This window comes from Rattus rattus, chromosome 5, assembly GCF_011064425.1.
Source record: "Rattus rattus isolate New Zealand chromosome 5, Rrattus_CSIRO_v1, whole genome shotgun sequence".
NCBI classification, from domain to species: domain Eukaryota; kingdom Metazoa; phylum Chordata; class Mammalia; order Rodentia; family Muridae; genus Rattus; species Rattus rattus.
The window spans coordinates 111,156,145-111,181,445 of NC_046158.1; the positions used below are offsets into that span (position 1 = coordinate 111,156,145).

Below are 25,301 nucleotides of genomic sequence, written 5' to 3' on the forward strand. Positions count from 1 at the left end.
ACTGGTCTGGTGATGTAATATTCTCTTCCCCTTGCCACTCTATTATGACCAACTACTCTCATACATACCTCCTAAGCGACCATCTTACTCAGAAGTCCTTTCTCTCTGCTCTTATTCAATAGAGTGATGTCTTAGCTAAAAATATGGATGGACTAATGGCTAGTGAGAGAAACCCATGGCTAGTGAGAGAGATCAAAGGGAAAGGAGTCAAATTATTCCAAACTGCAGGTGGTAGGATTCTATACTTAAGAAGTCTAAAGACTCCAGCAGAAAATGCTTAAAATTAATAAACATTTTCCATAAAGTGTCAGGATATAAAGTCACATATCTATACACTAGCTTTTCTAATATACTCACATGCCTATGCATAATTAGTTCTCCTATATACCCTAGAGTTCCTATATACTGATATACCTGTATAGTGATTGTTAGGGTCCAGGAATTGCCTCACAAAACACAGGGACACTGATCAGAGTCAGACAGGGGTAGTTTATTGAGCATATGCCCCAGGACTGGTCAACTAGAACTGTGACCCAGATTTGGGAACTGAACCATGACCGGGAATTAAGATCTTACATGGTTTTTAAGTCCTGAATCCACAAACATCAGTACCAAGTTACTTCACCAATCAGGATTTAGGGATAGGTGATTTCTTTAGGAACATGTCTTTGTTGTACACTTATCCTGCTCCCATTGGTTGGGGGTATTCAATTGTGGCAAGAGACTTGCCTTGTTTAAAATTCATGTCCTAACTTGCCAACCAGGATGTCATTTACCCACACACATGTCTCTTTATACCAAGTAGGATGTCAGTTCCCAGAGAGGTCTTGGGAACTTAAACTTTACTAGACCACTACTCAAAATGGAAGTCTTGTGTTAGTGTCTATCCCAGAGGTAGCTTATAGGTCCAGGTTATTGGATGGTTGGTTTGGGTCCAAGCTTATTGTGGGTAACTACACAAAACAGTTCTATTAACTTCTGTCATGATTGGTTTCCAAGGGCACAGAACATAACAGAATATGTAATCAATCATGGCACTAGAAAGTTTCCTAGTAACAGCAGAAACATATGAGAAAGTTTTCTTATAATGTCAGGCTAGCCAGGTAACAATTACCTAGGCCTTAACATTCCATTTAGGTCTTAATATTTTATCTAGGTCTTAACAGTGATAGGAAATAAATAATAACAAACATAGTATGAAATCAAGAAAGCAATATATTCACAACAGCTTCAAAATAATACCTAAGGGGCTGGAGAGATGGCTTAGTGGCTAAGAACATGGACTGCTCTTACAGAGGACCTGGATTTAGTTCCTAGCTTACATGTGCTGGGTGCCTTACAGTTGTCCAAACTCCAGCTTCAGGGATCTGATGGCTTCTACTGGACTCTGTGGGCACCTACACTTACAAATTTACATACCAACCCTGACTACACACATGCACATAATTAAAAGTCAAGTGAATCTTTCAAGACATGATTAACATGGAAGTTTTACCACATTTAATTTTCTGTAGGCCAAGTTTGAATGACATTTATTTCACCAGTGGCTGGTAAGAGATGCCAATGGCTAGAGAGAAGGACTAATTTTAGTGAGTGAGCTCAATTGCTTTCGAGAGAGGCCGTGGGCTAGCAAGCACATGATAAGATACTCAGCATCGTTTGGGGTCATGGAAACGAAAATGAAAGCAGGTGAGTAATCATATTCACAATGAAAAGTTAGGAAGTGACAAGCATTGCTGAAGATGAACAGAAATTGGAGCCCTCATACACTGCTGAGCAGCCATTTTGGACAATAACTAGTAGTTCCCTACATAGTTACACCATGGATAACATTAACATAGGATCCCACAATTCCACTCTGGGCATAAGCAAGAAAAACGAAAAAACATGTTCAGGCAGTGATCTGTACCTGGGAATGTTTGGGGTGGGGTGGGGTGGGGATGACAGGGGGTGACGTGGGGTGGGGATTTTCTTTCCGTTGCTCTGATGAATCACTGACCAAATGCAACGCAGGGAACAATTTACTTGACTTCCAGGTTACAGTTTGTCATTGAGGGAAGTCAAGGTAGGACTGAAGCAGGAACTTGAAACAGAAACCATAGAGGGGCGTGCTTAATGGCCCATCCACAGACCCATGCTCAGCTAGCTTCCTCATACAGTTCAGGAGTACCTGCCCAGGCAGTGGTGTGGCTCACTGTGGGCTGCACTCTCTTCCATCTATTAATAAACAGGGTGCTCCCCCACAATCATATCCACAAGCCAATCTTATCTGGGCAATCTCTCAATTGACACTCCTTTCCCAGGTGACTCTAGGCTGTGCCAAGTTTACAGTTAAAGCTAACTAGGGCAGATGGAGGGAGGCTTCTGTAGCCGTGGGAGCTGTCAATCAGTCCAGGCTGCCTTAGGTCCTTCCTCTGCTGCTCCAAGTGGTAGCCATCAGAATTGAGCCCCTCAACCACAGGTCTCAGCCACCAGTAGGGTTGATTACACCTGAGCCTGACACTGTAGGTCTGTAGTGGCCTGAGAAGGCCCCTTTCTCTGAGTCTGGAGACTATACTTGGAGGGCCTCATCAGGTACCTGTGGTTTCCAAAAGATCCTGGACTTTGAGAGCTGAGTACACAGATACGTGTGAGAGTGGGCAGGGACTCTGGGGTCCTAAAAACGTTAAGGACTCAAAGAAGCACCCTTCTAGAAGAGACAGGGCTTTGGGACATCAATGTGACAGTTGCCTTCATGTTGCTTCTGCATCTTCCCGCCCCCCAACCCCGCTTCTGCATCTTTAATAATAGAAAGTATTTTGTACCACTGATCTAAGCCCTCCCAACTTAGTTCAGTTGCTTCTCTCGTAGACCCGAAGAAATAAATCCTGGTGGCTTTTCCTCTTAGGGGCTGGCTCTATACCCCAAAATCCTAACCCCAATTACTCAGAATATGAAGTGTTTGGGAGACAGGGTTTTAGAAGTAAGCCCTCCCCGAGACAGTATGGTTGGTGTCCGTGTAAGAAATCTGGATGTGGACATGCAGCGGGACCATGTGATGTCACAGGAGGGAGGAAAGTGGTCATCCAAAACCAAAACACAGCTCCAGACATGCCAACTCTATGGCAATTACCTTTGACTTCAGAATTTCAAGAAAGCAAACTTCGGCTGCCTGTGCTGACTGGCCTGTCGTCAAACTGACACAGCTGATGCTCTCCTTGTCACGTAGTTAATGTGGCTAATAGGCCGCAGAGCAAGGCCTTCAGGACCGAAACCATCATGGAAGGTTTATTTAAGAAGGGGATGACAGGCTTTCTGAGAGGAGATGTCAGTTGAGGAACTGCCTCTATCAGATCGGCCTGTAGGCAAGTCTGCAGGGCCTTTTCTTAAGTCATGATCAATGCAGCAGGGCCTAGCCTACTGTAGTTAATGCCACCCCTGAACAGGTAGTCCTGGATAAGAAAGAAGGGAGGACAGGCCAGTAAACAGCACCCCTCTATGGCCTCTGCATCAACTCCTGCCTCCAGGTTCCTGCCTTGACTTCCCTCAGTGATGGGCTGTGACTTGTAACTCTCCTTCTCAGGCTGCTTTTGGCTGTGGTATTTACCACAGCATTGGAAAGCAAATTAAGATGTCACCCATTTGTGGTACTTTGTTATGGTCACCCTAGTGAACTAACCTAACATCACAGATGACGTAGAGAAACTTGGGTGTGGCCAGGCTCTTGCTTGCAGAGGTGCTGACAAACTGTGAGGAAGGCGGTAGTTGTAGATTGCAGCTCTCCACAGGAGCTGGAAGGCTGACTAAGCAGCAGTTGAGACCGGGCAGAGCAGGTGCACCAGCCCTGTATAAAACAGCAAAACATGTCCCAGGCTTCACAGACTATAATTTCAATGGTATTGGATTTGGGGGGCCTTTATGAGCAAGACCACAACTCAGTTGGTTCAGTCTACTGAGAGGCACTGTTCACTCTTTTTGGGTGGTCTAAGAGATCATCGATGCAGGAGTAGTGTCGCCCCCTTCTTAAATAAATCCTCTAAGACAGTTTCAATCCACGAAGGCCTTGTTCTGCTGCCTATTACCCACATTAACTATGTTGCAAGGAGAGTAAGAAGGTCTGTAGGGTCCCATTGGTGAATCTGGCTGTTAAACCACAAAAGACTTAATTTATCACCCACTGGATTAAAGACCTACACCCTCTCTGGGATGTTTTAAAGACCACAGGGGCCACTACAGCTGGGAACTTAGCAGTCAGTGGTTTGGACGGTTAAGGTGAGATATACCTGTTTCCCTCTGATTTAGAAGTTCCATAAGATTCTAAGGGGTGCTGCTTTTTGCTGTTTGGTTTTGTTTCCTGGAGACGAGTTTTCATCATAGCTCATTATGTAGCCCAGGATGGCTTTAAACTCATCATCTTCTGGGATTTGCCTCTCCAGGGCTGCAATTACAACTGTGCACTATGTCTGGCTTGGGTACAGTCCTGGCTAGTTTTATGTCAACTTGACACAATCTAGAGTCATCTAAAAGGAGGCATCCTCAACTCAGAAAATGTTTCCATAAGATCCAGCTGTAGGACATTTTCTTAATTAGTGATTGATGGGGAAGGGCCCAGTCCACTGTGGGTGGCGCTATCCCTGGGCTGGTGGTCCTCGGTTCTACAAGCAAGCAGCCTGAGTGTCTTAGGGCTTCCATTGCTGTGGAGTCACCATGACCACAGGAACTCTTATAAAGGAAAACATTTAATTGGGGCTGGCTTACAGCTTCAGAGGCTCGATCCATTATTGTCATGGTGGGAAGCGTGGCAGTGTGCATGCAGATATGTAGCGTGCGTGCTGGAGGAGCTGAGAGTTCTGCATCTGGATCCACAGGCAGCAGGAAGAGACTGCTACACTGGGTGTGGCTTGAGCATCTGAAACCTCAAAGCCCAACCCCTAATGACACACTTCCTCCAACAAAGCCACTCCTACTCCAGCAAGGCCACACCCCTAATAGTACCATGCCTTTGGAGCCTATGGTGGGGGGTTGGGGGACTGTTTTCTTTCAAACCATCACACTGAGCAAGCCAGTAAGCAGCACCTCTTCATGGCCACTGCATCAGCTCCTGTCTCCCGGTCCCTGTTGAAGGGCTCTAGCAGGCCCAAGCATGGCATATATGGGGCCTGCAGACAGGTTTTACCTTTTACCCTCTCTCCTTTGCTAACCCATTAGATTACGTTCCTATAGCTAGCCCCAATTTTGGTCCCTTCTCTTATCTGGGCATAGACTCATTCATCGGATATAAAACACTAAGATCTGGCAATCAAAATTTATTATTTGGCTGATATGTCCAATCAGGATTTACCAACTCACTGTAGCATAGATTACCTTTTTTTCCCCTTAAAAACCCACTCCTGCCAAAAACAAAACAAAACAAAAAACAAAAGGGGATCGGTGGTACACACCCTCAATCCCAGCACTCAAGAATCAGAGGAAGGTGAATCTCTGAGTTCAAGGCCAACCTGATCTGTAGAGTGAAATCCAGGACAACCAGGGCTACACAGAGAAACCCTGTCTTGAAAAATTAAAATCCAAAAACCAAACCAAGCCAAGTCAAACAACTACCACCCACTCACTCAGAAACACTTGGTCTCTTGCTTACTGTTCTTGCTGTCGCTGCTGCCTTTGCAGCCTTCCCACCTACCCTCCACTCCCACTCACCTCTCCAGGATAATAAATCTCTCCTGTGCTAAGTTCTTGGTGTCCAGGTATGTCCTGTGCCAACTCCAAGGGGGCCGACCTCCCCTAGACCTGCCCTAGTTGACTTCTGGCCCATGGCTTCCTTAGATGATGAACAGTGATTTGGAAGTGAAACCCTTACCTCCTCAAGTTGCTTTGGTCATGGTGTTTCATCATAGCAATAGAAGCCCTAAGTAGGACGGGTATTTTGGTTTTATTTAGTGGGGTCACTGATAATAACTGTAATTTGAACCTCAGCCTTAAAAAAATATGTATGATATTTTGGAGGGCACTTGTGTGCCATGGTGTGTGTGTGTGTGTGTGTGTGTGTGTGTGTGTGTGTGTGTGTGTGTGTGTGTGTGTGTCTGAGGGCAATTTTGTGTGGTCAGTTTGGGGATAAGACTCAGGATGTCAAACTTACATGGCATATGCTTTACTCACTGAACCACCTTGCTGGCCCTCACCCCTATCAGAAAGGCTTAGCGTGCGTACGTTTCCACAGGCATTAAAATGAACTCAGAATCTTTTCTACAGAGGGAAAAACTGCCGACTGACGATACTGATGGTTGGTGAAGCACTCATTAAGTTTTGTATTTTCACTTGGAATTCCCAGTTAGGCCTCTGTTCTGTTTTCTCTTCCTCTGACTTAGGGGCCTGAGGTTACTGAGGTTACTCTGGGGTGTGTCCCTCTGCTCATCCTACAGAAAGGATACACAGGGTAGGGACCTCCATAACGGCTGTCACCCTCTCAGCTCTAGGTAACAGCTCCTAGGCAGGACCCTGATAAATGGCGGCATGTGTGTGTGCTGTTGTCCCTGAAGGGACGCTAGCCGAAGCGTGGCAAACACAACAGACCCTATCCTTCTCTCGTATTTCCTTTGCCTGCCTAAAAACCATTAGATTGCATTCCTAAAGCTGGCCCCCAAGTCCATTCCCTTATTTGTCTACTTCCTCCTCCTGAGGCTGACCACCACAGTCCAGCTATCAAAGTATTGAAGTCTTTCTATATAGCCTAGTCCAGCCTCATTCTTGCTTTCCTCTGCTTCAGCATCTTTAGGTAGGGGCCGTGCTACCTGGCTTGAATGGCCATTTTGCTCAGAACTTTACAGGCATGCAGCAGGTCTTCAACAGCTTTCTTTGCTAATGTTTTATGATAGTCATGCTTTTGTATGTAAGGGACTATGCTTAACTCTGAGGCCACATGCAGTAGCAGGCAGCATGGCAGGCTACTTAGGAGTGAGACAAAAGTTCAGGGGGATCTCATGTTAGAAGCTTTTATTAAGCTTTTTGAATTGCATGTCTCCTTCTGGGATCTGTGGTGGTTTAAATAAAAATGGCCCCCCCTAGGCTCATATATTTGAATGCTTAGTCACCAGGGAGTGGTGCTATTCAAAAGGATTAGAAGGATTAGAAGGTATGGCCTTGTTGGAGTAAGTGTGTCACTGGGATTGTACTTCTTGGTTTCAAAAGCCCATGCTAGGTCCAGTCCTCTTTCTCTGCCTGTGGATAAGGATATGACCCTCATTTACTGTCCCAGTGTCTGTCTGCACGCCAACATGCTTCCTATTATGATGAAAATGGACTAAACCTCTGAAACTGTAAGCCAGCCCCAGTGAAAGGCTTCCTTGTACAAGATTTGCACGGTTGTTGTGTCTCCTCACAGCAATAGAACCCTGACTAAGACAGCCCATGACTGAGCCCAGGTTCTCTGTTTTCTGCTGTAGCACCATATCTCTCAGAGTCTCAGTCCCCAGGGATAGCCGGAAAATGGAAGCAGAACTTTCTGGTTTCTTCAACAAACTCAGTTGTGTCATTTGATGTTTTTCTGGAAGCTGTCTTGTGAGAAGGCATGCAATGTTTTGCTGCAAACAGGCATGTTAGAGGGCACATGGTAGTTAGTAAGGACATAAATGGAATCCCACGAATAGTGAGAGAGTGCTCTTGCATTGTTACACCACGTAACTCTTCACTGGTCTTTACTGGTCTTCGCTGGTCTTCACTGGTCTTCACTTTGTAGAGAGAAACTCACCAAAGAACTTCTTGTGGTATTCCAACTGATTCTGGTCACTTCCGCTGACTCGTGCTGATTTAGCAGAGCCTTGCTGTTTCTACTGGATCACGCAGTGGGCACTGATTTGTGTTTGGTGTATGCTATTAAACTGGACTGCTGCTATCCTGACAACAAAGAGCAGAATTGCCCCAAGGAACTACTTCTAAACAGATCTACAACATTCTTCCTATTAACCTTCTTTCCCCCCTACCTCTGGTCAGTGGGTTAGAAGGGAGGTTGAAGTGTTTAAGAACCCTAAATAAAATAGGTTTTGAAAAAAAATCTAAGCCTACAAGAAACTTAGGACAGGACCTACTCCCTGGTTCCTTAGAGACCACCCACAGGAGAAATAGGAATCGTTCTCTGTTTCCTCAACTGTATCTACCAGACTTTTAAAATTAGTTAATTGAGATCAAAGACTGAGAAATTCAATCTTTTCCTCCTTTAGCTTCAAGGACTGATAGAAGTAAATGCACCTCAGAATTGGAGTCCCACCCCGAGGTGGGTCCTCTCTGATGAGGTTGCCAGGTACACAGACAACTAGATAATTAGAGAGCTAGGCAGCCCGAAAGCCAGACAACAGGCCACCGAATAGCTTGGCAGTCAGACAGGGGCATAGCTCTGTCTGAGGGGGTGTTCGCTGACTCAGAGTTTCTATCTCCATCCACCCTGTTCTTAGGCCTGAGCTAATCAACCAAGCAGACTTATGCAAAACTGCTCCTGAGACTTGAGTAACTATGAAGGGGCCTCTCTGCAGGACTTGCTGTGAGGAGGTCAGGTCTGAAGTTGCTACAGCCCTTTAAACACGGGAAGGGAGTCAACCCAGAAGAAGGCCGGAAAGAAACAAACATTGCTTGAGCCCCGAGCAAGCCATTCCTGAATCCATAACCACATTCAATTACAGAAACCAGGGGCTTCTCTTCTTACAGAAGCCAGTTCACTGTCTGTTTACTTCTTCTCACGGGGAACACTCTCATTGGTAACTTTGCCCCCCTCCCTGCCTGCTCTGAGAGGCTGAGGCTTTTCCTAGCCTAGGAATGTCTTCTTGGAAAACTGCTCATTTGGGATGCTGGGCTTAAACCAGAGTTTATTTTAAAGGAGTTGGGCCCACAAATGTATCCTCTAGGCTGCTCGGGCTGTGGCTCTCTCAAAGATAACCTTTCCACCCTGCTCTGTTGACAAATGGTGCTGAAAGTTTGCACCGTTCCCTAGAGGCCCTTGTGGGGTGTGAGCAAAAACACAGCTCCCGGCAAGCTGGCTCTGGGTGTCTAAGAAATTCTTGCTTCCGAAGCGGTGCAGGCTGGTCCACTGCCCTTTCTCCATTTGGTAACGTGTAGCCCGGGACACCACCCAAACTCTCGGCTCTGCCTTCCTTCTTCTCCCGGCTTCTCCCTACACCTGTTCCTGACGTGCGTGCAACAGGACCTAAGCAGCTGATTTTGTCAGAAAATCCTGTCTATGCCCCAAACTCAACCTGCAGTGACCAGCAGCTGCCGGTATGGCTGCAGACCGGCAGTACCCGCATCTGCCTAGAGACTGGCGAGAAAGCCTCATTCCTGGCTTACAGCTGTAGGAGTGGGTGTGTTGGAAGGGGCCCCTACGGATTCTGACACAGAACCACCGCTTGAACCCAGCGCTGCTCAGAGGGCACCAAGAGGATGAACTGGTGCCATCCTGTGTCCCCTGCAGCAGGTGTCTCGCCCCGGTCCCTAGCTGCAGTGGATGAGCGAGCGCTGGCAGTTTTGCTTCCCGCCATCCTTTCTCCCCATGCCCAGAAATGCCCACTTGACTGTTTGGGTCCCAGCCAATGACTGACGGACACGGGTACACAGGGCGGGTTTCCTGGTCTCCTGATGGGACACTGGTGTGACTTACTTGGTAGAGAGCCCTTTCATAAATTAGGCACCTACCGGACTTCAGTCTTTTGCTGTTCTCCGATGCCTGGAACCCGCTGTTGGTAGCAACAGGTATGAATTACCACACAATACCCTGCTGTAAAAGTTAAACAGTCCCTTGGCTCAGCTTTGCAAAACTGAAATAACCCTGGTTGCAAGGCTCGGGCTGCCAGGCTGTCAGCTGTCTAGGCTGATTACACCCCACTCAGGCTGCCTGGAGAGTCAGCCAGGAGAGGTTCCTGCAGTCAGTCACCCAGGCTGGTGTGTCATATGCCCTGTGGCCAACAGCCAAACCTGGCTCATTTTCCTCTTGGCCTCAAAAGTCAGGACGCCACATCTGGCCCACATCTCACAGGGACACACACTTCACGGGGAGTGGCTGTGTTCCTTTTTTCCTGACCTCAGACCACATCAATGTCACACGATGAGTTTGTTGGGTTCACTTGCAGAAGCCTGGGTGAGGTGCTTTAGGAGCAAAGGGAGGCAGTCGTTTACAGGAATGTGGGTGAGGTTTACTCAATGAACGTGGGTGCCTCAAATTAGTGCAACACAGCTGAGATGACAACTTCCCCACAGCTTACTAGATACGTCCTCCCTTCAGATGTCCTTCCTCTCTCTAGACATTATGATGTGTGCTTCTAACCGGGAGTGTGCGGGCCACATGTGTTGTGTTTTATAAAGAGAAAAAGAAGCCAGGGGTAGGTGTGGTGGAGGCATGATATGGAGTGGGGGAGGCCTCTGAGGTATCCCTTCCCCCTGAGGTACCAACCACATAGTGTAGTGTAGTGTAGTATAGTATAGTATAGTAGGGTGGGGAGGGAGTTGAGGAGGAGACAGAGAAATGGAAGGAGAGAGAGAGAGAGAGAGAGAGAGAGAGAGAGAGAGAGAGAGAGAGAGAGAGAGAGAGGGCTGGCCATGAGCACATGGAGAGGTGGAGGAGAGAGGGGGAGGGGAGAAGGCACAGAGGGAGAAGAGGGTAAAAGAGCAAGAGACGAGGAGAAGAGAGTGAGAAGGGGTCAGGCACACCTGGTTGTTGCCAGGTAACCAGGGGGCGGAGCCTAGATGAAATGCCAACAACATGTGCAGAGGGAATAGCAGTGGATGTGCCCAATATAAACTCATACATTAAATAAATAAACTCAATTTAAAACATCATCTCAATCAAAAAAAACCTCATACATTTACCAAAAACATCCTGAGATGTCCTGATTTTTCTTTTGTACCTTGTATTAGTTATTTTCTTTTCTGTTACTGTGACAAAACGCCGCGACCAAGGTAACTTACAAAAGAAAGCATTCCCGGCCACAGAGCTAAAGCATGCAGCAGAAGCAGCTAAGACCTCACACCCTGAACTACCAGCAAGAGGCAGAGTGAGGGGCATGGCACGGCAGAAGTCTTTTGAAACCTCAGAGTGCCCCTACTCCTCCCAATCCATCACAAACAAACTGGGGACCAGGTCTTCAGACATATGAACCTACGGGGGCCCCTCCAATCCATAATGCAAAATGCATTTAGTCCAACCTCAAAAGTCCCCAGTCTTTCACATTCCCAACACTGTTTAAAAGTTCAAAGTATATTCTGAGACTCAAGGCAACCTCTTAACTATAGGCTCCTGTAAGATAAAAGAACAACTTACCCATTTCCAACTCACCATGGCACAGAATATATGTTACTGTTCCAAAAGGGAAGAATAGAACACAGGGAGGAATTATTGGACTGAAATAAGACAGAAGCCCAGCAGGGCAAACTCCACGTCCTGCAGTCCTCCAAGTCCATGTCTGATGTCAAATAATGTCAAAGGTTTAGATGGTTCTGTCCTTCCAGCTGTCTGCATCATCATCATCATCATCTCTCTCTCTCTCTCTCTCTCTCTCTCTCTCTCTCTCTCTCTCTCTGGCTCTGTGTGTCTCTGGCTCTGGCTCTCTGTCTCTGTCTCTGTCTCTGTCTCTGTCTCTGTCTCTCTGGTTTGTTCCTCACCCCTGTCTGTAACTCTTGTGGTAGACGTTTCCCAGTTCTGACATTTCCCAACATCTTGGGGTTCCAAATGCCCCAGCGACTCACAAAGATGCATAACCTCTTTCCTCATTTATCCTTCCTGACTCTAAAGCAGAACCAAGTGGATGACATTGCTAAACTCGGCTCCCACTTAGGATGGTCCCCGCCCCCTTGGACCACATTTGTAGCCACTTTGTTTCTTGCTCCTGTGTAGGAGCAGAAAAGTCCTTTTCCACTCACAAGTTGGAAGCTTAGCTGGGTAGAGTCTTGCCCTAAGAACACTCCTCCCTGTATTACAGCACAGATTGGGACCCTCCTTGATGGCACTAATGTAAGAATATTAGTTGAAGTCTCTCTTCCAGCACAAAGCTTGGCTTTAGTATAACAGTGTCCCTTCCTTCTCCAAATTGTGCATTTACTCTTCCTTTCTTTCTTTCTTTCTTTCTTTCTTTCTTTCTTTCTTTCTTTCTTTCTTTCTTTCTTTCTTTCTTTCTGTTTGTTTGAGACAGGGTTTCTCTGTGTAGCCCTGGCTGTCCTGAAACTCATACTGTAGACCAGGCTGGTCTTGAACTCAGAGATCCGCCTGCCTCTGTCTCTAGAGTGCTGGGAGTAAAGGTGTGCCCCTACCCACGTGTGCCCCTACCCACCTGGTTCATTTTGTTTATTTTTGGTCCACTTGCATTTTTCACTGTAGACCTACAGGACCAAGTCAATATGAGGGGTCTAGATGTCTCTTTTTTTTTTTTTTTTTTTTTATTATATATGAGTACACTGTAGCTGCCTTCAGACACACCAGAAGAGGGCATCAGATATCGTTACAGATGGTTGTGAGCCACCATGTGGTTGCTGGGATTTGAACTCAGGACCTCTGGAAGAGCAGTCGGTGCTCTTAACCACTGAGCCATATCTCAGCCCAAAACTTTGTGGAATTTCTTTTTTTTTTTTTTTTTTTTGGGGGTGGGGACCAAACCCAGGGCCTTGCGCTTGCTGAGACAAGCGCTCTACCACTGAGCTAAATCCCCAACCCTAGATGTCTCTTTCACACACATACAAAGTTCATTTTACTTTCTTTCTTTCTTTCTTTTTTTTTTTTTTGAAAGAAAGGAGATTTTATTAAAAAGAAAAACAACAAAAGGGAGATGGGGCCATAGCACAGGTTAGTTCATCTAGAGCACAGGTTAGTCCATCTGGGCCTTCAGTGTCCTGGTGGTGATCTTGTCTTTTTCTATGATGTGGACAATGATGCCCATACCGGACATGGCATCCCGGTCCACAGCATTCAGCATGGCCTGAGAAATGGTTTCAGACAGGTGCTCTGGATCCATGTTGGGCTCCCAGAGAGACTCGCACATCCCATACATTTGTTCAGAGCAGGTGCCACTGACTACGAAGTCATCAGTCACCATGGAACAGCCAATGAGGTCCAGAGAGCAAATGAAGGGCTTAAAGGTCTTCGGGTCCAAGCCAGCAATGACAGGTTCTGTGTAGTAGGGACCAAACTGTTTCTCATACAAGAGGTTGGCCACCATGCTCATGAGGGTGTAAGGCTTGATCTGCCATCCTTTCTTCAGCTTGTACAGGTTCAGTCGGAACTTGAGACGCTGGACAACTGTCTGGGCATCAGTGGCCAGGCCAGCCAGGCCTATGTAGAGCCTGTCACCCATGGGAAAGATCTTCTGGAAGTCCGTGGTCACCATTTGGGCCTGGATTCCGAAACGCCTGTCTGCAGCGATGGCCACACAGTTCTTTCCCTTCATGGCCGTGATGGCCCTTCCATTATAGCACATAATAGACATGATTGCGTGGTAGTAGGGGCCCGCTCTCCACTGCGTTGCCTTCAAACCGGCTCTGGCTTTCTCCCATTTTACTTTCAGTTTAGCCTCAGATGATTTCTTAAGACAAGAGTAGAGCTCGGTTGCTAATATTCTCTTCTGAAGCCTCTTGAGCAGGGTCTCCACCGCCCGCATGGCTCTAGGCACTGCTGCCTGCCAAGCTCCTACTACGACGGCTCATTAAGCTCTGCTTACAGTGTTCAACTCCAAGGTCCCAAGGTTTTCCATATTCATCAAAAACAAGCAAAACAAAACAAAACCAACCCACCAAAACCACACAGCTGGGTCCGTCACGGCAACACACTACTTCCTGGTACCAAATTCTGTATTAGGTCTTTCTCTATTGCTACCATAAAACACCCTCCAAAAACACTATCAAAAAGCTGGGCCTGGTGGCACATGCCTTTAATCCCAGCACTTGGGAGGCGGAGGCAGGCGATCTCTGTGAGTCTGAGGCCAGTCTAGTGTACAGAGTGAGTTCTAGGACAGCTGGGGCTGCACAGAGAAACTCTGTCTTGAAAAGAAAAACAAAAGAAAACAACAACAAACAAACAAACAAGGTAAAACACCATAACCAAAGCAACTGAGAAAGAAAAGCATAATTGGGCTTTCAATTCTGGAAGATTAGAGTCCGTCTGTGATGGAGTGAAGGCCAGAGTTTGATGTTGGTCTCTTCCCACCTAATATGAGTTAGGGCCTTGCGGTTGAACACAGAGCTTGCCAACTCGGCTAATCCAGCTAAGGGGAATCCTACGTCTGCGCTCCTGAGTGTTGGGATTTCAGCCAGGCCCCCAGGCTTATGTGTCACGTACATAGGTGCTGAGGATCCAAACCCCAGGGTTGTCCTTATATGGCAAGAGCATCTCCCAGCCAGGAATTGATTTTTATATTATGAAAACCCCTCTTCCCATATGCTCAAGGGTATCGTTGATATGCAGTATTGGGTAAAAAATGGGTTGCAGGAGGACCCAAGTGGAGGCGTGGGGGCTGTGTAGGAGTATTGGAGATGCCCAGGACATTACTGCAGCCTGGACCGTGTAGGTAGACAGGAGGGCTATCAGGGAGGTACAGTTGACTTGGTTTGGTCACGAAATAGGCATGGCTTAAGCAATATGATTGACACTGGTGCCTTCACTGGGTCAGGAAATTGAAGGGGAAAAAAAAAAAAACCATTAAAGAAAAACTCAGACCGTATTTTACAAATGGATGGAGAAATGAGTTTCTTTTTCTCATGTTCTATTTGAATTCTAAGTTCATTGGGCATCTAGTTGGGGTATGTATGAAAGGTATGGATGCCTTATTTAGACTACAGATCCTTGGGTGATTAGCGTACGGATGTCAAACTAAGCCACACGTAGGAGACTGTGTGTGTACAGCTGGAGAGACCACTAAGCCCCAAACCCTGAGGAACTGCTGCGTAGATGAGCTGGAAGACGGAATCCAGATGACTGGAACAGTGAGAGGAAAGCCAGGGACTCCAGCCAAAGAAAACAGGTACGCTTCTAAGAAAGGAGGAAATGGTAAGTCAGTCAGGACATTCCCAGGGGCGAAATTCAGGGCGGATATACGAAGGTCTGCTCAGGGCAGGGTCATTAAGGACTCTCCGCCCCATTCCAGGGGACCATGCAGATCTCCTACAACCTTCCTTGCCCACCCCATCCCTTTTTTTCTCAGCCACCAACTCATACGTGCCAACCAGGGAACCAGGTAGGTGATCTTCCTCTCTTCCTCTAATTCCGATCACCCAGTCTTATTCCTACTTCTGCAGCAGACTACCTGAAGCTGCCTCCTTTGTCTCTCTTTCTCCCATTCATGGCGGTTTGCTAAATCTCCTACAGACTTCTTCTCCACCCTCTCCCTCTGTCTTAGCTGCCAACTCCAGGAGACACTTCCTGGAAACCTGCAGGATGACACTGACCCTGGAATCATGTAGGTAGGCAATCTTCCCTCACCCTCCTCTCCCCGAGTCTTACCCACTGCCCTGCAGCACACTGTGGCCTCTCCTTCCTCTGTCCCCATTCCCAGGCTTCAACTCAGATCCTGGCAGCACACTCAATTTTCCTCTCGCCTGGGGACTCTCTCAGTCCCCTTCCCCCATTCTAATCATTCTCCATTTTTTTTTTTTTTTTAAATATTTATTTATTTATTATACACTGTAGCTGTCTTCAGACACACCAGAATAGGTCATCTGATCACAGATGGCTGTGAGCCACCATGTGGTTGCTGGGATTTGAACTCAGGACCTTTGGAAGAGCAGTCAGTGCTCTTAACCACTGAGCCATCGCTCCAGCCCCATTCTCCATTTCTTATTGTTAGCTCCCAACACCTAGAAAGAGTCTATCTAAGACCACACCTGGCAGGATCTTGGAAGCATTCCCTACCAGGAAACTCACAGCCACCACACTCCCCTAAGAACCAGGGAAGGCAACAAAAAACCGAAGAATGAAACACCCACTCAATAAAGACAGCACCAAATACCAGCACCCAGAATTACAGTCACCCAAAGCCAGATTCCAAGGTGCCATCATAAAAATACAATAGAAACCAGGGCAATATGTCTCCACTAGAGCCCAGCAACCCTACTGCAGTAGGCCCAAAGACACAATTATAGCTAAAACATAAGACACAAACTTTAAAATAGCTATGATGTATGTGTACAGGTCTTCAAAGAAGGTGTGAATAAATCCATTAGTGAAATGTATGAAGACACAAACAGCAGAGAGATATGACAAGAACAGTACACGACATGAAAACAGAAATATAATTACTAAAGAAAACCCAAACTGAGGGAAAATTGGAAATGAAAAATTTAGGAACTCAAACAAAGACTTCAGTGGCAAGCCCCACCAACAGTGTACAAAGCAGGGAAGAGAGAATCTGAGGCATTGAAGACAAGGCAGAAGAGACAGACACCTCAGCCAAAGAAGAAGATGAATTAAAAGAAAGAAAAGAAAAATCCAGGCACAAAGCATTCAGGAAATCTGGGACACTAAAAAGATCATATCTATAAATAACAGGAATAGAGGAAGAAGAAACCTGGGTCAAAGGCACAGAAAAGGTCTTGCACAAAGTCATAGAAGAAAACCTCCCTAACCCAAAGAAGGAGATACCTATCAAGGCACAAGAAGTATACAGACCACCACAATAGACTGGGTGAGAGAATAAATTCCCCACAACACACAACAATAAAAACACTGGCTTGCTCCTGTGGCAGTGCCACTTTCTGAGGAGCTGGGATTCACAACCAGGTTGCCCAAGGGTCTGCTGCAGTCTGTGCAGGTCCTCAGTTCCTTAGCCAGCCACAGCATGATAAACTGTGAGAGGGGAAAGGGCCTCATTAAGGTAAACATTCTCTGAAGACAATCAAGCCACTCGTACTGCAGTTCAAGTTACTTGACCCTGTTCTGCTTCTGGACAAGGCATGACTTCCTGGCGTGATGTCCGGGTCCCTGTGAAGGGCTGTGATCACGTGGTCCAACTTTATGCTTTCTAACAGTCCATCTCCAAAGGCCTGGTGGCTTCTTACCATGTACTCGTGGGTGAGGCTAGAAGGAAGGAGATAAGAGATAGCCTCATCTAGTATGATCGGACTCTGCTGGTAGCTGGCCCCCAACAATGCAAGTAGATAATTTCAGAGATACTGGTGCCTATGCTTGACACCAGAAATCCTACCAACTAGGTGATCTCAAGGACCAGGGCTTGCCTTGTTTTGTTTTGTTTTATTTTATTTTCTATCACAAATAGGACTTTTTATTTATCACTATTGAAAGTCTGGATTTTAAATTGATTCTTGCACCGGTGGTTCATGCCATCAGCGTGTTCAACTTTCGCTCCTGTCTTGTCACCAGTTGTTTTGCCAGAACTACACCTTCACCATAGAGCTCCATAGTTTTCCCAACTCAAACTTGGGTTTCCTCACCATTTTGACTTTCCTAACAAAGATGTCATGGGAAGGATAGATGGACTGGCAAGCCTTCTCTATGTCTTTCTCAATGCTGTCTGGAATGAGTTTATTAGCTGCTTCCTTCAAGTCGTTTGTCTGCACTTCTCGGGTCATGATTTCCATCATCTTCTCCCGGATCTGGCGGACCTGCTGGTGCTGTGCATAGGATGTCTTTTTAATCTGGTTGTTGTGTTTTTTAGTGAAACCAACACAGAAAAGTTGGAGCAAATACCCATCGGTCGTCTTGACATCAGCATGAGCTTCAATCATGGTGGCCTGCCACTTTTTGACCGTGGAGCACATTTTGTCCCGGGTAAGATCCATGCCATGGAAGTTAGTCAGACAATTTTTGCCCTGAGCGTCCTTAGTAATTAGCTTGAATCTTCTAAATGCAACTTCCTCATTCTGTAGATCGGCAAGGTTCACTTCAAGCGGCAAGGCTCACACACGACCCTCGAGGCCATCAGATGCAATTGTGGTTTCTTGAGTCCTTGTGACTGGTGTTTCCCCGATGTTCCTAATACTGAACATTGCTGGAGCTTTCACATCATTCCAGTCTTCTGTAGAAAATGGATCAACCACTTTCTTCTTAGCTCCCTTCTTGCTACCTTTTGTCAGGCACTTGTTCTTCCCGACCACCATGGTGCCACTCGGAGAGCCAAAAGGGTGGAGGTACAACTCTTGTGAGAACTTAACCCAGGGTTTACCTTGTAATAAACATCCTAGGACTGTAATATTCTGGAAAACAAAAACAAAACAAAAACCCAACAGCAACAAAACCCCCCAAACGAACAAAAAGCAAAAAACAAAACACTAAATGTATATAGAACAAAGAAAGAATATTTAAATTTACAAGGGAAAAAGACCAAGTAACACATAAAAGCAGGCTCACTGAGAAGTTCCTGATTTTTCAATGGAGACTCTAAAAGACTTCAATGGATGCCCTACAAATGCTTAAGAGACAACAGATGCTAGCCCAGACTATTATGCTCAGCAAAACTATCAATCACAATTTTGCTGGCTACTTGTATATCAAGCTGACACAAGACAGAGTTATCCAAAAGGAGGGAAGGAACTTCAGTTGAGAGAATGCCTTCATAAGATCCAGCCGTATGGTATTTTCTTAATTAGTGATTGATGAGGGAAGGGCAAGCCCGTTGTGGGTGATGCTGTTCCTGGGCTGGTGGTCTTGGGTTCTGTAAGAAAGCAGGCCGAGCTAGCTAGGAGAAGTAAGCCAGCAGCATCCCCTCGTGGCTTCTGCATCAGCTCCTGCCTTCAGGTTCCTGCCCTGTTTGAGTTCCTGACTTCCTCAGTGATAATGTGGAAATGTAAGGAAAATAAATCTTTTCCTTCCCAAGCTATTCTTGGTCATGGTGTTTCATTACAGTAATATTAACCCTAATTAAGACAACAATACATACAAAGAGAAAAATATTCCATGTTAAAGATACAGAAGGTACCTTTAGTTAAACTAAAAGGTTAATCAAACCCGAGAAAACACAAGGAATAAATAACCGCAGACCAACAAATTAAAGGTAGAAAGGCACAGCATAATAACAAAATAACAGAAATTAATAAGTGCTGCTCATTAATACCTCTCAGCATTAATGGCCTCAATTTCTCAATAAAAAGACACAGGTTAAGAGATTAGTTTGGAAAATAGGATCCATCCCTCTGCTGTATTCAAGAAACACACTTTAACATCAAGGATAGACATTACCTCAGAGTAAAAGAACGAAAAAAGGATATTCCAAACAAATGGACCCAAAAAGCAAGCTGAGAGTAGTTATTTTAATATCTGAAAAAGTAGACTTCAACTAAAACGAATCAGAAGAGATAGGGAAGGATGCTAGATATTCATTGTGGAGGTTTGGATCGGTATGACCCACAATGACTTATGTGTTTCAATACTTGGCCCATAGTGAGTGTCACTTAGTGAGTGAGGTGTGGCCTTATTAGAGAAGGTATGGCCTTGTTGGAGGAAGTGTGTCACTGTGGAGGCAGGCTCTGAGGTTTTACATATTCTCAGTAGCCTTCCTATATATAAAGGACAAAGTGAGAAAGAAAATCAGGGAAACTATACTTTTCACAATAGCTTTGAGCAAACAAACAAAGACTTTGAGGTAACTTTAACCAAGCAAGTGAAAGACTTGTATGATAACAATGTTAAGTCACTGAGAAAAAAAATTGAAGAAGATATCAGAAGTTGGAAATATCTCCTATGTTCATGGATCAGCAGGGTTAACATAATAAAAACGGCCATCCTATCAAAAGCAATCCACAGATTCAATGCAATACCTATTAAAGGTTTGACACACACACACAGACACCCCCCCACACACCCCAAGATATCTAAAACAATACTGAGTACCAAAAGAACTGCTGGAAATATTACCATCTCCGATCTCAGTTCACACTACAGAGCTATGGAAATAAAAACAACATGGTATTAACACAGAAATAGATACACTAATAGATGGAATTGAATTGAAGACCCAGATAGAGTCTACGTATCTATGGATACCTGCTTTTTAAATAAAGAAGCCAAAAGTACATACTGGAAAAAGACAGCACCTTAAACAAACCTTGCTAGTCAGACTGGAGGCTGCATGTGGAAGAACAAAAATAAACCACACCTACCACCTCGACATAAAGCCATGTACACTGAATGCGATAGGAGAGAAAGTGGAGAACACCCTGGAACTCGTCAGCACAGAAAAGACTTTCTGAGCAGAGCATCAATAATTAGCACAGGCATTAATAGATAGGATCACATTAAACTGAAAAGCTTCTATATGGCAGAGAACATGCGGCATACACATTGTCATTCAGACAACTCGGCAGGGAAAAGATTTTTACCAACTATATATCTGGCAGAGGGCTAATATCTAAAATATATAAAGAACTCAAAAAACTGAACATCAAGAAAATAACTCATTTAAAAAGGGGTAGGGTTCTAAACAGAATTCTCAAAACAGGAAATAGAAATGAGTCAACATCCTTAGTCATCGAGGAGCTGTAAATCAAAACTACTTTGAAATTTTACCTTACACCCATCAGATTGGCTAAGATTAATAAAAACAAATAATAGAAAACAAAATACTGATGTGGAGGGTGTGGGGTAAGGGGAACACTCACCTATTGCTGGAGGGAGTGCAAACTTAGACAGCCACTGTGGAAATCAGCATGGTGGTTCCTTGGGAAGCTGGGAATGGATTTACTTCAAGATACAGCCATGCCACTCCTGGGCATGACCCAAAGGATGCTTTATCCTGTTATAGAGGTGCTTGCTTAGCTATGGGCACTGTTTCTCTATTCATAATGGCCAGAAGTTAGAAAGGGCATAGATGCCATCAGTGGATGAGTGGTTAAAGAGAACATGATACGTTACATATGGAACATTACTCATCTAGTTAAAAATGAAAACATAAAATTCATAAGCAAATGGGTAGAGCTGTAAAAATCATCCCAAGTGAGGTAACGAGACCCGGAAAGACAAATACAGCATGCAGGTGCGTATATGTGGAAGCTAGCTGTTAAGTCTTCAAACGGCAAACTTCAGTCCATATAACAGCAGAGTTTATATACAGAATAAGAGAGCAGGGAAGAGGGGTGGATCTCTCCAGAAAGGTACATAGAATTGATAGTTAAGGTTAAGCAAAGGTAGGATGGGGCAGGACCAAATGGAAAAGGGCAGGGAAGAAGGGAAGGAGGGAGGGAGGGAGGGAATACAGGGAGGGCCAGCTAATATGAAGGGCCATTTGAAGGGTCATCTGGAAACCTAGCACCATAGAAATTTCCTCAAATGCATACATATATAAAGGTAATCTAAATGAAATAATCAAATAATGGGGGAGAGTAAGCCCAAACCACACATCTGTCACTACATGAAGCTCCCTGTTCCAGGAATAGTTTACATCTAATTGAGCTTTTTGATAAAAACGTAGTTTCCATGGAAACCCCAAACAACACAGGCTATTGCCAAGTCCACTGGCTGTTCTCCAAAAACTGACTGCAAAGGCCCATTGCTGAAGACAACATCGACACAATTCACTGAACCTGGAGAAGTCGAGCTGGTGACTACATAGAGCCTTTATCAGTAAGGACTAGTGCTTGTGGCTCAGGGAGATACTCTGCACACTAGTAGAGGAGAAAGGTAAACACCGAAAACCTAAAAACCCTTTGATTTACAATGATGACCTATCTGCATGATACCCTGGTTGGTGCAATAGTGGTACACATGTTATGAGAGTAGCCAACCACTGTTGTACTGGATTGAAGGCTCATTCAATGAGATGGAACCCATTGCTCACGCTGTTTGGGTGGCCAAGAATCTGAAACCAGGTAGTCCATGGACCCAGTGGAAAGCCAAATACTTTTGTTCTGCTGAAGAAACATAGCAATAAAATGACTAACTGATGGCACTCAGCTATTCTCATAGATCAGTGCCTTCCTCGGCCATCATCGGAGAGACTTCCTCTTCCACAGGATGCAAACTAGCACAGAGACTGAGAACTGAACAATGTGTAGAGAGTGAGAGACATTAGAATACTCAGTCTTAAATTGGATAGCTTCATCAAATCTTGTAAAGAGGATCTTCTGTTTGCTGCCAATAAAAAAGCTGTTGGCCTCTTAGTTTCTTCAGGAAATAGGAAGCAGGAGTTCCGGCAGGGAGAGGGTTCTGGCATAGGATTGGGCATGGCAGGAGATTGCCTGAACACTGATGGGGACGGTCATATGAACCTGAGGACAGGTAACTAGTCATGCGGCAGGATTTAGAATAGAATAAATGGGATAATCGAGTTATAAGCCAGTGGGAATGAGCCAAAGCTTTTGGCCTAAACATTTATTCATAAATATTCAATCTCAGAGTCCTTATTTCAGGAACTTGGCTTGGATGGAAAAGCCCTTGGTTACAAAATCCCCACCTTCAGGGCTCAGGAAACCGTACAGAAGAGGCAAACAGATTCTAAGAGCCAGTAGGGGTGGAAGATCAAGGACAGAAGGCTTGACTAAATGAGGACTGACATATGAACTCACAAGAGACGGTAGCTGCAGGAACAAAGCTTGCACAGGTTCAAGCCAGATGGGGTCCCAATGTTGAGAGGGGAAGTAGATAAAAGCTCTCATTCCTAACCCAGAAACTGAGAAGGCTAGGCTGATTCCATGACAGCCTTCAAACTGGTAGGGGACTAGGCCTAAGAACTGGGCAAGTCCAGGTAAGCCTAGGCAGGTTAGTTACTAGGAAAAAAAAAAAAAAACAACACAAAAAACAACAACAAAACCAAACCCTGGGATTCCCCAGCAACAGTTTCCAGCCACCGTGCCCAGTGATGGTTCTGGAATGCCTAAAGATAGAATAAGACATAGCCCACCTACCCCAGATTTCCCCTAATGTGCTTTAAATGAGGCATGCAAGCTTTCTTGGTTGTCTCTCTACATTGGTAATGGGAGACCCCAGCATGCTGGACTTCTGCATAATAAAACACTCTTTGTCTTTGCATACCATTTGAGTCCAGGGTAACATTCTTCAGTGAATCATGAATCCTTAAAAGCTATCTCAAATTAATAACCACTTTCAAATGAAAATTAAGTTCCCTCCAATGTAGTTTCATTGGGTACTCAACCACACAGAAGAACAGGCTTTATACCCAGCAACAGATGGCTAACAGAAAACAAAGGCAATGGACTCTTTGGAGGTTCTTGGTCTCATAATGTTTAGTCAGGGCATTAAAATTTTTTTCCTTCTTATTTTTATTTAAAAATTTTACCTTACAGGTCCTTTGTGTATATGCTTCCAGTTTTTGTGGTTTTATGGGATTCTGTGTATGAGTCTCTGCATCTATTTATTGTGAGGGTCCAAAAATCCCTGGAGGAAGACCCCAGACTCAGATAGTGTGCAAAAACAAAGAACGTTTAATCTGCAGAAACAATCAGCATGTGGGGGGTCAACCATTCTTTGAAATGGTGACCCCAGACAAAGGCACACAGGCCTTCTTATAGGGAACCAGGAGAACTCTCTAGAAGGATTAAGTAATCTAAAATTTCATTGGTGGGTTCTAGGGGGTCACAGGTGATCAGTGGTCTACATTCCTATGTCATGAGCATTTAATCATGTGATGAAATAGGGCTGCCCAGCGCCGATGCCGATGGCCCACTCTGAGATAAGATATTTCTCCGTTTTTTTTTGTTTGTTTGTTTTTTTGTTTGTTTGTTTTTTGTTTTTTGGGGTTTTTTTTTTTGTGGTTATCCCCAGGCTGTTCTTTGGGAGGAGGGGGTGGAGTTATGATCTTGTTCTGAATTTTCTGGTCTGTTCCTAGAATTGGTGTCTTATGACCTGGTTTCTGGGACTTATAGTCTATTCCTGAACCTGATGTCTTATGGCCTTTTTTGAAATCAAACCTGATCTTCTACATAGAGACAAACGGGGTTTATATTACTCTTCACAATATTGTCTCTTAAGCCTTTTCTTTGGCTCTTTCTTCTGTTTGCTTTTGTCATACTCTGATTTGTTTGTTTTAAATCTCTCTTCTTCCTCTTCCTCTTCTTCCTCCTCCACCTCTTCTTCCTCTTCTTCCTCCTCCACCTCTTCCTCCTCTTCCTCCTCTTCCTCCTCCTCCCTCCTCCTCCTCCTCTTCTTCTTCTTCTTCTTCTTCTTCCTCTTCTTCTCCTTCTTCTTCCTCCTCTTCCTCCTCTTCCTCCTCTTCCTCCTTCTCCTCCTCCTCCTCCTCCTCCTTCTCCTCCTCCTCCTCCTCCTCCTCCTCCCTCCTCCTCCTCCCTCCTCCTCCTCCTCCTCCTCCTCCTCCTCTTCTTCTTCTTCTTCTTCTTCTTCTTCTTCTTCTTCTTCTTCTTCTTCTTCTTCTTCTTCTTCTTCTTCTTCCTTCTCTTCTTCAGATGTCTGTTTCCTAAGGAGGGACAGAAAAGCTGCAAATTCAGATGGGAGGGAAGATGGATAGGATCTCAGAGAAGTTAGGGGAGAAAAACTATAATCAGAATATTCTGTATGAGAAAACTCCATTTTCAATAAAAGAAGAAAAAGAAAAGAAGTGTTGGGGCTGGGTCTAAGCTCAGGGGTGGAGAACTTGCCTAGAATGCACAAGGCCCTGGGCTCTCTCTCTAACTGTACCATAAATGAATGAATAGCTAGGTGTCCTGGTATACACTTGTAATCCCAGGAAGTAGGAGTAGGAGCCTCGTTAGGCTTCGTCCCAAGACCCTGTCTCAAAATTAGAAACAAAACCAAAAGAACAGTTTTAGTGAGCGGTAAGAGCATAAGGATTCTGAGAGCTTCAGAGATGAGACGTGTCCAGGACAGGAGGATGAGCACCAGCCCTTGCTCTGTAAGCAGCAGGGAGGGATGAAGCACAGAGGAAGGGAAAGTCCTTTGAAAGGGGCTACCATTTTCCACCCCTCAGCCTGCAGATAGCTTGCCACGGGACATGGAGTGGAGAAGGAATGTGGCAATGGCCAAACAAACACACCATCCAGGGAAGCCAGCCAAGGCTGGGCCCAGAATATCTGGATGGGAACCCATCTTCCTTCTGCAGCAGGAAGTAGAGTTGGGAGCTGAACTAACTGGAATTTCCGATTTTGGAGGATGTTGGTGGCAAAACTTTATTTATTTATTTTTTTCATTCATGAAAAAAAAAACCATTGGACTTAAGTGATCTCTCTAAACATTCCCTCCCACAGAGGAAACGCTTATTTTAGCCTTGTTTGCAGTTAAGAAATGTATCCAGGAGGCTGGAAGGCTCCTGCTGGGCTGTTTTCCACCTTCTAACACGGCAGGATGTTAAAATCCGGTTGTATCTTGATTTCAGCTTAGGATCTAAGAAAGTAGGTAGGTGAGGAAGTCCTTTGGAACAGGGGTGGGGGATGTTCAGGGAACTTAA

At 45.2% G+C, this 25,301-nt stretch overlaps 1 protein-coding gene and 1 pseudogene across 1 annotated transcript; both read right to left on the reverse strand.

Moving 5' to 3' along the window:
* Window positions 1–12,721: 12,721 nt before the first annotated feature.
* Window positions 12,722–13,430, reverse strand: LOC116900642 (proteasome subunit beta type-3-like). The gene has a single exon (XM_032902352.1). The coding sequence runs from the start codon at window positions 13,428–13,430 to the stop codon at window positions 12,813–12,815; it is 618 nt and encodes a 205-aa protein (XP_032758243.1). The 3' UTR covers window positions 12,722–12,812.
* A 3,814-nt stretch (window positions 13,431–17,244) lies between these two features.
* LOC116900643 lies at window positions 17,245–18,051 on the reverse strand (annotated as a pseudogene).
* Between the last annotated feature and the right edge of the window lie 7,250 nt (window positions 18,052–25,301).